Here is a 12,740-nt window from a genome sequence, read left to right as displayed (position 1 = left end):
AACCAATCCCAGCTCTTAAAAGGCAGCGTCACACCTAGCAACGGGGTCAACCACACCTCCACACTAAGATAGAAATGTTTTCTTACTCAGTCGCTCTCAGCAGCAATCTGAATCACTCCTAGGTAGGACTTTTTAGGCTAAGATAGAAGCTCTCTGAGAGGACTCTGAGAATGTTTGTGAATACAAGTTAGGGCTGGACGATAATTCAATAACAATATATTTCGATCGATAGACGTGTGGCGTGATAGGAAATAAAAGGGTCGATAAAAGTTTGATAGAGACAGTTTTCTTTCCTTCCTTTCAGCCTATCATATTAGTTGATGCTACAGTCACTACTTCTTCTCGACCAATCATAATAGCGGACCCAGGCACGCCGTCACAAAGCGCCGCCCTCTCAAACCACAACACAGAGCACGTGAATATGTCGCAGCAAGGAGCGGCGGAGGAAACGGTCCCAAAACGGGGTTTTACTAGTTCGCCAGTCTGACAGAAATAAACCACAGTGATTTGTAAAACTTGCAAGGAACCGGTAAAAATAAAGTCTGGTAACGCAACCAACTTGTTTCATCACGTAAGCTGCTCACACCCGCAGCAGCGCGAGCTGTGTCAGCCCCGCGGGACTCCGCGTCTTCGAAGGAATCTTCTGGAACATCTTCCAAAACAAAGCAGGTATAGCAGCTAAACTGGGCTCCCTTCTTTGTGATAAAATGAAAAAGCGTCCAAGCGGCATAAGGACATCACGCATGCAGAAACATGCTTCATAGTGATGGATATACTGCTGTTGTCTGCAGTTGCAAAACCTGGCTTCAAACAACTACTTGCCACTCTTGATCCACGATATAAAGTTCCGGGACGCAAGTTTTTCTTTAACAGCGCTCCCTAAATTGTGCAACTAGTGCCTGGAATCAGTGCAAAATGAGCTGCAATCTGTGTCTTCCCACGCCACAACCTCGGACCTCAGCCCTGCGTCAGCCTCTCAATTATGAAACCTGAGAAGTAACTAGTGTACTATTTCCACCTAAATAGGCTTTTTTTTAATTTATTTGGTATATTTATTTTGGTTATTTTACTGGTCACTTTAGTTTATTCTTTGTCAGTATTTTTTAACATAACTCAGGTCTCTTAAGTAATTTTTCTTTAAAAAAATTCTGTTGTGGTTAAAAAAGTTGGTTAAATAAAGATTTAATTGGAATTCTGTGTTTGTGTTCTATATTAAAATTAAATCATTTAGCAATATCATAAAATGTCCAGGTGGTTGACACATGTGGCCAGGTGCTTGATCTCCTCCCTATAGGCAGTCCCATCGTTGTTGCTGATGAGACCAATCACCGTAGTGTCGTCCGCAAACTTGATGATGGAGTTGGATGCGTACACAGGCTTGCAGTCGTGGGTGAAGAGGGAGTAGAGAAATTAGCTTAGCACACAGCCCTGTGGTACACCAGTGTTGAGTGTGATGGACGTGGAGCCGTTGGAGCCTGATCGGACATTCTGGGGTCTGTTGGTCAGACAGTCCAAAATCCAGTTGCACATGGAGGTGTTGATGCCCAGGTCTCGTAGTTTGGCTATTAACTTAGCCGGGATGACAGTGTTGAATGCTGAGCTAAAGTCAACAAACAGCATGCGTGCATAAGTGTTCTTATTGTCCAGATGTGTGAGCACAGAGTGCAGTGCCATGATAACTCTGTGCTCCTGTTGCTGCGGTATGCAAACTGGTGTGAGTCCAATGTGGATGGTAGCAAGTGTTTTAGGTGTGCCAGGACCAGCCGCTCAAAAGCACTTCATTACGATTGGTGTGAGTGCTACAGGGCGGTAGTCGCCAGCACTTTGGGCTGGAGTGTTTTGGCACTGGCACAATGGAAGTGCATTTGAAGCATGTTGGTACAGCTGCTTGGGCAAGAGACAGGTTGAAAATGTCTGTAAAAACCTCAGCGAGCTGCTCCGCACATGCCCTGAGCACGCGTCCAGGGATGTTATCTGGTCCAGCTGCCTTGTGCGTGCTGATCCTGCTCAGTGCATTGCAGACATCTGTGGAGGAGAGTGTGATTGGCGGTTGGTCGGCTGAGGATTTGAGCTTGGTGGCAGTTTCACTGTTGTCTCTTTCAAAGCGAGCATAAAAGTCATTCAGCTCGTTCAGGAAGTTGACATCAGTGGCTCCAGAGGTGGTGTGAGTGGGTTTATAGTTAGTGATGACCTTAATTCCCTGCCACATGCGTCGGGGGTCAGCGTTGGAAAAGTGTCCCTCTATCTTAAGATTGTAGCAGTACTTGGCCTCTTTGATGCCCCTTTTCAGATTTTCTCTGGCTGTGCTATAAACTTGTGCATCTCCTGATCTGAAGGCAGTGTTGCATGTCTTCAATAGGAGTCGCACCTTCCTGTTCATCCATGTCTTCTGATTTGGTTATGTGGTGATCTGCTTTTGATATTAACATTGTCAATAGTGGTATTAATATAATCCAGTACAGAGGAGGTGTAATAGTCAATGTCTGTGTGAGAGCCACTGGTTTGAGAAGCAAACATCCTCTAGTCTGTGTGTAGAAACCTTTCCTGAAGTGATGAATCTGCTCCTGCAGGCCACACCTTGATGGTCTTCACTGATGGCTTACACGATTGATGAGAGGTGCATATTTGGGGGTGAGGAACAAAGAAAGGTGATCTGACTGACCCAGGTGGGGGAGGGGTGTCGCAACGTAAGCTCCAGCCACATGCTGGTGAAATTTCGGTAGCACTGACTTTAAATTTGAATGATTAAAATCACCTGCGACAATAAACGCAGCTTTAGGGTGAATTGTCTGTTGTTTACTGATGGCTGCGTGAAGTTCTTTCATAGCAGACTTAGCACCAGCGTCCGAGGGAATATAGACTGCAGTGATAATAGTGGAAGTGAACTCCCGTGGCAGAACGGTCTGCATTTAACCATGAGAAACTCAAGGTTAGCTGAACAATGTCTCCCAACAATAGCAGAGTTTGTGCACCAAGCTTTGTTAATGTAAATGCACAGTCCCCCACTTCGGGTCTTACCGGAGCCATCTGATGTTCTATCCGCCCGGAATGTATGGCGTCCCGCTAGCTAAATAGCATTGTCCGGTATTCCGCTGTTTAACCAAGTTTCCGTGAAGATTAGGACATTGCAGTTCAAAAGTCTCTTGCTGCATGTAATGTTGAGTCAGATCTCCTCCATTTTGTTCAGCAGCGACCGTACATTGGCAAGGAAAATGCTGGGTAAAGAGAGCCGGTGTGGTGTTAGCTTTAGCTTAGCTCTTAGTCCTCCGCGCTTCACCTGCCTTTTTATGTTTTTTATGTAATTTCTTCAGCAATAAGGTCTTCTTTGGCCTCTACCCACGAAGACCTGCTTTGTTTAGTGTGCAGCGATGGTACTTGTTGAAGCAATTCCACCAGACTGATCCAGGTTGGTCTTCAGGTCTTTAGATGTTTGACATGGTGTTTTTTTCCACCATTCGCACCAACCTTTGAAGATTTCTGTCATCAATGTTTCTCTTCCCCCTATGTCCAGGGAGGTTCTTGACAGGTCCATGCCAGGAAAACCTCTTAATAACATTATGCACCCTTGAAATAGGGATGCCAAGGTCTTTGGAGATGGCCTTATACCCTTTGCAGGTCTTGTGCTTGCAAATAATGGCAAATCTGGTGTCCTCAGACAGCTCCTTTGTCTTTACCACTGTCATACATGAAGGGGCAATAACAGCGGGCTGTTTAAAACACCAAAATGATCATTCATTGGATAATTCATGTCACATGGATGGAGGCAATTCATCACAGGTGATCCTTTGTGATTTGCAGGTGAGCCAAATTGTGTTTCCATATTGATATGCAGCAAAGAGTGCCAATACCATTGACACGTTAAACATTATGTTTTTCTATATTTTCCTCATGATGTTTATCTTTTTAAATGGTCTTTATCATTTGCTGGTTTGAATCAAACACAATCTATCTGTAGTAAAATGTTGTTTCACTTGAGGAATTTCTTTCACTAGATATTCAATAATATCTACTTAAACTTCACGGGTGCCAGTAATGGTGAGCAGCACTGTAGTTCCATAGCTACAAAGATTTTGTGCGCAATGGAAAAGATATGCAAAATCTATTTTGTTTGCCCTATTTAAATTAGTAAATTGCAAGTGCTACTGTCAACGTTTAAAGTCCCTTTAAGGGGCGCGCTTGTGTCACAGCGGGTGGCGCGACCCATTTACGGAGGCCTTTTAGTCCTCGACGTGGTTGACCCGGGTTCGAATCCGACCCGCGGTCCTTAGGCGCATCTCTCTCCCCCTTTCTGTCAGCCTACTGTCATAAAAAAACGAGCCACTTGAGCTGTGAAAAATCCCCCTCAAAAAATAAAGTCCCTAGGCAGAAATATAAGAACGTGCTATTCTGACCTTCTCGTTTGGTTTCTTTTGTCTTTAGGTGAATATGCAATGAATGGTATTAAATATTTAAATGGCTGCCAAAAAGGCAGTACATTGCCAGTTAAATTTAACACATCTGTGGATGGACACCTTAAAGGTTTTTTATTGGAATGGAATAATTTTATTGGAATTTATCATGTGTGTTACAGAAGCGTATCGTGAAAACTGTTTTTCTGCTTTAGTCTCAGGAAAATAAGACCTTCCTTGCTATGATTAACAACGTGCTGACTACAGATGGCTTTTACTTCTGCACCGACTTTGACCTAACACACACACTGCAGCGGTTGGCTAACACCAGCCCTGACTTCCAGGAAATGAGTCTGCTGGAGAGGGTAAATATTCCCTATTAATCTACATGATGAATGTGTGTATTTTGTTCATTCAAAGTAAGTCACAGGTATTTGTATTCGTTCAGAAGTGCCTCTATTCTTCATAGAACAGAGATGTTTGCATGCTTTTGTCTTTGTGCACATTGTATTAAAGTAAATAAGCAGAAAAAGGAGTCATACTAAATGTCATCAAAATGTTAGTGGTGTTGAGGTTTACACATTTTCAGGGATACAGTTAAGCTCCTTTTTTCCCCTCTTTCCATTTAGATACCCCCCCAAATGACCCATTTCCCACTGAGACATATTTACTCCTATTTCTTTCTTTGACTTTGGATTAAAGGGTGTAATAAATGTGTGAGAACAGCTATGTGGAAGCTGGTACAGATAAAGGGATCCCCAGAGCAAAGGTGCCCAAAAGGGACCAACACAGGGATGTCAGCACCCTCCCCCCCCCCAACATCAAGATGGGGGGGGGGGGGGGGAGTGGGCGTGCTGGTGGCGCAGCGGGTAGCACGACCCATGTACGGAGGCCTTAGTCCTCGACGTGGTCGACGCGGTCGCCCCGGCTTCGATTCCGACCATCAGTCCTTTGCCGCATGTCTCTCCCCCTCTTCCACCCCCTTCCTGTCATCCTATTGTCTTAAAAAACGAGCCACTAGAGCCACGAAAAATTTCCAAAAAAAAAAAAGATGGGGGAGTTCTCAGCCCAGATGACCAATGGGCCCATCCACCCAGAGATGGGGCCAACATGAACCAAAGGGCCAACCAACCAGAGCCCACCCCACGAGCCCTGAGGTGCTACCTCCACACACCCTGCCCTCCATACTTAAGCCCTACGCCCATATTCCAGGGAGAGCAAAAGCCCCAGCCGACCCCCGGGACCCAATGACCACTCCCAGCCCAGACCCCGACTAGGTTGCCCGCTTCTCCTCCAGGCCCCAAACTCCAGATGGCAATTAGAGAACAGGAGTGTGAGAGAGAGCCTGCCTCTGTTGTGTTGTTGCATGTTGTTCTCAAATACGTATAAAACGCATGGGGTGCATGGCTCAGCCAACCCTCCCTCTGGAGGGTAGCCATTCCCGCGCCGACCTGCCACACATAACCCTCAATTTCAGAGGAAGCCACCAGGGGTAAGGCCTACACAATCAGCCCAGGTTAGGAGCAGCACAATCAACAGGGGCCAGTAATCAACATCCCTCGGCGCAAAACCCCCCAAGATTGCAAGTGGCCACCAGAGGTCGCTCCGAAGCCCCACCCCCACAGGGGCCAGAGGCCCCAGCGCCAGACCCACCACACACCCACTCTGGGCACCCCCAAGACCCAGGCACCCCCATATTAGCCACCCCACAGGACACATTCAACGTCCCCCCACTCTCACTAGATGATAGAGCCGATCGAAGGAGCCCAGAGAGATCGCTCTAATGTGGAGGCAGTCAAAGAAATCCTTGTTAAACATGGCTCATCAGAAATTATGCTGCTAATGCTAGTGTACAGGATGTGTACAGGTCTTTCCATTGTTTAAAGTAAAAATTTGTTATTCATTATTCATTATGTTTTTGTGGGGGTGTAGTTTTAGGGAAAAGGTTTTAAAAAGGTTTTGTTTGTTTTTTGCTTTTCATAAAGGAGGTATTGGATATTGTGTAGGGAATGGTTTTTAAATTTGAAGATCTAGTGTCTAACTTAGTTTCCTGTGGTTTACAGGCGGATCAGAGGTTTGTCTGGAATGGTAACCTTTTGAGAGAACTGGCTGGGCAGCCCGAGGTAACTGTTATCACAAAGCCTCACTCTTCTTTATTGTTTTTATGCTAAAATGTTCTACCACTGTTTCTCAGCTTCACAGATTTGCACTGCCTGTTATTCATGGATGTATCCTTTGCCCCAAGTATCAAATATGTTTTTGTTGAAAATATTACTTAACAGACAGTAGCTCAGGGTTTAAGCTTTTCTTTGACCATTCTGCTCCAGTCATTGTCATGAAGCCATGCCGTATAAATGGAAAGATCTTTGAGTGGATCCTGATCTCCAGGAGAAGCTGCTTCCGTGCTGGTGTTAGATACTATGTTAGAGGTAAATATGCAAAAACATTATGTTGACTGGATCAAGTTGTGACATTTTGACTAGTACTAAATGAAAATTACATTTCTGTCTGAAATGTTTGACTTCAGATCAGACTATTAGAAAAAAACAGATTCTTATTCAAGTCAGTTGGTTTTTGAAGCACTAAATCTAAAAACAAAAAAGCAACCAGAGAGCACAACTTAGGAAAAGTAAGCCGTTTAGTTCCAGTTTGAGGATGTGTGCACCATCTAAACTTATTTTTATTTCAAATTGGTCCAACTCATTTTATTACAGGTCATTTTGACATAATGTTTATTAGGACTGGGTATTGATTGAAATATCAAGAATCATCCGTCCGTCCGTTGTCTTCCGCTTATCCGGGGTCGGGTCGCGGGGGTAGCAGCTTCAGTAGGGAGGCCCAGACGTCCCTCTCCCCAGCCACTTGGGCCAGCTCCTCCGGGGGAATCCCAAGGCATTCCCAGGCCAGTCGAGAAACATAGTACCTCCAGCGTGTCCTGGGTCTTACCCTGGGTCTCCTCCCGGTGGGACATGCCTGGAACACCTCACCAGGGAGGCGTCCAGGAGGCATCCTAACCAGATGCCCGAGCCACCTCAACTGGCTCCCTTTGATGTGGAGGAGCAGCGGCTCCTGTCAATACGTGTGTGTGTGTGTGTGTATATATATATATATATATATATATATATATATATATATATATATATATATATATATATATATATATATATATAAAATCACTGTGAATGTAAGACATCATATGCCCATTCCTATTTCTTTTTGTATTTTTGTATTCTTATTTTTTCTTTGATCCACTGTATATATGAAGATTCACTGTATATATGAAGATTCGCTGTATATAACTGATGCACCTTTCCTACTTTTGCACCTTCTCTTATGAGTTGATGTGGCAAGTAAATTTCTCCAATGTGAGATCAATAAAGCCTTATAAGATCTTATCTCTCTACTCTTGAGTCCTCCCCGGATGACTGAGCTCCTCACCCTATCTCTAAGGGAGAGCCCAGACACACTACGGAGAAAACTAATTTCGGCCGCTTGTATCCGGGATCTCGATCTTTCGGTCACGACCCAAAGCTCGTGACCATAGATGAGGATAGGAACGTAGATTGACCGGTAAATCAAGAGCTTCGCCTATTGGCTCTGCTTCACAGCAGACGCCGCACCAATCCGCCTGTCGATCTCCCGCTCCATCTTCCCCTCATTCGTGAACAAGACCCCAAGATACTTGAACTCCTCCACTCGGGGCAGCACATCCTCCCCAACCCGGAGAAGGCACTCTACCCTTTTCCTTTTTTTTTTTTTTTTTTTCTCTTTTTTTTTTTCCCAGTGTCCTGTCTAGCACTATGGCAATAGGAATTGATATCTCAATGCCAGATGGAGCTCGACAGATTTTGCTTTTACAAGTGGAGCAAACAGCCTTCGCCATAGTGCTCCACTTGATTTATGCGTGTAAATAGCTTTATTATGATACCTGCAAGGAGAATTTCAAATTATATGGACATGACAATGGGAGAGTAAAGGAAGAACAAAAAGTGAAAGAAAAGAAAAAAAAAAGAGTAAAGGTGAAAGAAAGAGGAGATAAAAGGAAGAGAATGATAAAATGTCCTCTGTCTGCTCCATCACCTGGAAAGAGACACAAAAAGAACAGCACAACCAACAGACATAAAGCAACAGATACACTCGAATAACACCTAGATGCCATTGCTAAATCATATATATTATTATGTAAGCTGACATGTGTAATGTGATATTTGAAAAAAGAAAGTGACACAACATAAATAAATAAATAAATAAATTATAAGATTACTGTATATAAGTGAACACTTAATACCTGGGACCCAGCACCAGTGGGAGATGTGAAAGTGCACTAGTTTAGGTGAAGATTATCCAGAAATAGCTTGATAGTGATTGTGGAGAACCAAAGACCCACCTTCCCCGAGCACAGAGGCAGGCGTCAGGGGACCCGTAGCCCCGGACTCCCAAAGGGGTCCCTAAAGCAGGTCGCCCAGGAGGGGCCGACACAGGATATCTGCAACCCCCCCCCCCAAGGAAGGAGCAGAGACGACCCCGAGGAAATCCCCCAGCCACCGCAATGCCGACGCCCTCAAGAGCCGCGGAGACGAGCCCGTGGGCTCCGCCGGCAGCCAGCCCCGCTGAAGTGGTCCCGGCCATGGGCCCTGAGGGCCAGAGGCCCCAGGGGCGCCCCGCCCCCGCGACGAGGGCCCCGGCCGCCCCCCGGGGGGCCAGGCCCCGCGAAGAGGCCGCCAGGAGCGGGCCGGCGCACGCCCGGGAACCCGCCCCAAACCCGAAGCCAACTAATGCGCCAGGGGGCCAAGGCGCCCGCCAACGAAGTGGAGGAGGGCAGGACGTGGGGGGATGGGCTCCGCACCTATCGGAGACTTGAGATGTTCTTGGGAGAGGGAGCGGACCACACCCATACCTGGGGAAAAAAAAAAAAAAAAAAAAAAAAAAAAAAAAAACACATTCACCCCATCCCTCCCTTGTGCCCCACTCGCCACACACAAAAAAAAAAAAAAAAAAAAAAAAAGACGCTGTACACACATTCCCACATAACACTCACATCCAACACTGACCAAAGGGGGGGGGTCACCCCAAATCGACTATACGACTGCCTGTGCCCGGCCCCCGGCCCCGGCCCCCGACCAGACGCCCCCCGGACCGGGCCCCCCCAAGAGGGCAGGCCAACACGACCCGCACGAGCCACCCGGCCAGAGCCCCCCCCTCCCCCTAAATACCTAATAAACCCACTCCCTCCCCCCACCTTACCCTTGCCATCCCTGCCCCCCGTCCCCTGGGGGGAGCGGAGGCATCAGCCCCAGACCTGGTAGGCCGCTGACTGCACACCGCAGCCCCCCGCCAAGACCCCGGACACAGTGGCCCACACCTCCTCCAGGCCCCAGACACTCTACCCTTTTCCAGCTCAAGACCATGGTCTCGGATTTGGAGGCACTGATTCTCATGCCGGCCGCTTCGCACTCGGCTGCAAACCGCTCTAGTGAGAGCTGTTGATCACGTCCTGATGAAGCCAATAGGACCATGTCATCCGCAAATAGCAGAGACGCAATCCTAAGGCCACCAAAACGGATCCCCTCAACACCTTGGCTGCGCCTAGAAATTCTGTCCATAAAAGTTATGAACAGAATTGGTGACAAAGGGCAACCTTGGCAGAGTCCAACTCTCACCAGAAACGAGTCCGACTTACTGCCGGCAGTGCGGACCAGACTCTGACACCGGTCGTACAGAGACCTGACAGCCCTTATTAAAGGGTCCGGTACTCCATACTCCCGGAGTACCCCCCACAGGATCCCCCGGGGGACACGGTCGAATGCCTTCTCCAGATCCACAAAGCACATGTAGACTGGTTGGGCAAACTCCCATGCCCCCTCAAGAATCCTGCTGAGGGTATAGAGCTGGTCCAGTGTTCCACGGCCAGGACGAAAACCACACTGCTCATCCTGAATCCGAGATTCGACTATCCGACGGACCCTCCTTTCCAGAACCCCTGAATAGACCTTACCAGGGAGGCTTAAGAGTGTGATTCCTCTGTAGTTGGAACACACCCTCCGGTCCCCCTTTTTAAATAGGGGGACCACCACCCCAGTCTGCCAATCCAGAGGAACTGCCCCCGATGTCCACGCAATGTTGCAGAGCCGCGTTAACCAACACAGCCCCACAACATCCAGAGCCTTAAGGTACTCAGGGCGAATCTTATCCACCCCCGGGGCCTTGCCACCGAGGAGCTTTTTAACAACCTCAGCAACCTCAGCACCAGAGATGGGAGAACCCGACCCAGAGTCCTCAGGCTCTGCTTCCTCAATGGAAGACGTGTTGGTGGGATTAAGGAGGTCTTCGAAGTATTCCGCCCACCGACGCACAACGTCCCGAGTCGAGGTCAGCAGTACACCACCCCCACTGTAAACAGTGTTGGTACTGCACTGCTTCCCCCTCCTGAGACGCCGGATAGTGGACCAGAATCGCTTCGAAGCCGTACGGAAGTCTTTCTCCATGGCCTCTCCGAACTCTTCCCACGCCCGAGTTTTTGCCTCGGCGACCAGCCGAGCCGCCTGCCGCTTCGACTGCCGGTACACATCAGCTGCTTCCGGAGTCCCACAGGCCAAAAAAGCCCGGTAGGACTCCTTCTTCAGCTTGACGGCTTCCCTCACCGCTGGTGTCCACCAGCGGGTTCGAGGGTTGCCGCCGCGACATGCACCGACAACCTTGCGGCCACGGCTCCAACTAGCCGCGTTAACAATAGAGGCGTGGAACATGGTCCATTCAGACTCAATGTCCCCCGCCTCCCTCGGGACGTGCTTAAAGTTCTCCCGGAGGTGGGAGTTAAAGCTCCGCCTTACAGGGGACTCTGCCAGACGTTCCCAGCAAACCCTCACAGTGCGTTTGGGCCTGCCCGGTCGGACCGGCTTCCTCCCCCGCCATCGGAGCCAACTCACCACCAGGTAGTGGTCGGTGGAGAGCTCCGCCCCTCTCTTCACCCGAGTGTCCAAGACATACGGCCGCAGGTCAGATGAAACGACAACAAAGTCGATCATTGAACTGCGACCTAGGGTGTCCTGGTGCCAAGAGCACATATGGACACCCTTATGCTTGAACATGGTGTTTGTGATGGACAATCCATGACGAGCACAGAAGTCCAACAACAAAACACCACTCGAGTTCAGATCAGGTGGGCCATTCCTCCCAACCACGCCCCTCCAGGTCCCACTGTCATTGCCCACGTGAGCGTTGAAGTCCCCCAGCAAAACGAGGGAGTCCCCAGGAGGGGCACTCTCCAGTACCCCTTCCAAGGACTCCAAAAAGGGTGGGTAACCCGTCCCCCCACACGAATGCGGAGGGAGGCCACCCTCTCGTTCACCGGGGAAAACCCCAACGTGCAGGCACCGAGATGGGGGGCAACCAGTATGCCAACCCCAGCTCGGTGCCTCTCACCATGGGCAACTCCAGAGTGGAAGAATGTCCAGCCCCTTTCAAGGAGACTGGTTCCGGAGCCAGAGCGGTGCGTCGAGGTGAGTCCGACTATCTCTACTCGGAAACTCTCAAGCTCAGGCTCCTTCCCCACCAGAGAGGTGACATTCTACGTCCCAAGAGCCAGCTTCTGCAGCCGAGGATCGGAACGCCATATGTTTTTACAATATTCGGAAAAGAAGCTTGAGGCAGAGAAAAGAGCTAGAGGAATGGGGAAAATGCAAATTTCAACAAAAGTGGATTGAAAACGAGGAATTCGGGACATGTCTGCAGCCTGTCGACGGTAAAGATGACGAACGATTTTGCCGTGTTTGTAAAAAAAATGAAGCTTTGCATAATGGGTGTCAATGCTTTACGATCTCGCATGATGTCGGACAGGCAGTGGTGTAGTTCAGGGTATATGCGGGTATACGGCGCATACCCACTTATTTTTCATTCATCATTCTGTATACCAACTTCTGGAGCGATATTTGTGCCGTTGTTTGAGCGCGCAGTGAGACAAAAATTCAGCGTTTACAAATTACGCGCGCGCTCAAAACCTGTTTGGTGCGTGCTCAAATCTGATAAACTCTTCTCAACCCACTATCCTCGCGGTCAGTTCCGTGTCTGCTTGCGCACTCGACCCAATCCTTCCACGCTCAACACCAGCTGTGCGCTCGCTCGACTCTGTCTGTGCGCTCGTGACTTCAAAAACTGTCCACCTCACCAGCCAATCACAGAGAAGTTTCTTTCCATCCAATCAGAGTAAGGCTTGCAAATGCTGCATTCAGATGGATTAAATCAAAATGCTGCAGCTTTTGGCAGAAATTATTAAACATAACTGTGGGATTGAAGAAAAAAGAACAACCGATAAACAGTTTAATACTTTAGCCTAAAATATTTAGTTTAAAATAA

At 48.2% G+C, this 12,740-nt stretch overlaps 1 protein-coding gene across 2 annotated transcripts in view; it reads left to right on the top strand.

The window, feature by feature from the left end:
- The window catches only part of sacm1la (SAC1 like phosphatidylinositide phosphatase a), a 52,021-nt gene that overhangs the window by 16,680 nt on the left and 22,601 nt on the right, over nt 1-12,740 (top strand). For both annotated transcript variants that reach the window (XM_036145628.1, XM_036145629.1), the window contains exons 5-8: nt 4,604-4,753; nt 6,452-6,511; nt 6,583-6,616; nt 6,716-6,817. In XM_036145628.1, the coding sequence (XP_036001521.1) occupies nt 4,604-4,753; nt 6,452-6,511; nt 6,583-6,616; nt 6,716-6,817 (346 nt within the window). The remainder of the gene's footprint in view (nt 1-4,603; nt 4,754-6,451; nt 6,512-6,582; nt 6,617-6,715; nt 6,818-12,740) is intronic.

The sequence above is a fragment of the Fundulus heteroclitus genome, chromosome 13 (assembly GCF_011125445.2).
Source record: "Fundulus heteroclitus isolate FHET01 chromosome 13, MU-UCD_Fhet_4.1, whole genome shotgun sequence".
In the NCBI taxonomy this organism is placed as follows: Eukaryota; Metazoa; Chordata; class Actinopteri; order Cyprinodontiformes; family Fundulidae; genus Fundulus; species Fundulus heteroclitus.
The sequence above is the reverse complement of the archived record's forward strand: the minus strand, read 5'-3'. Positions and strand labels throughout refer to the sequence as shown.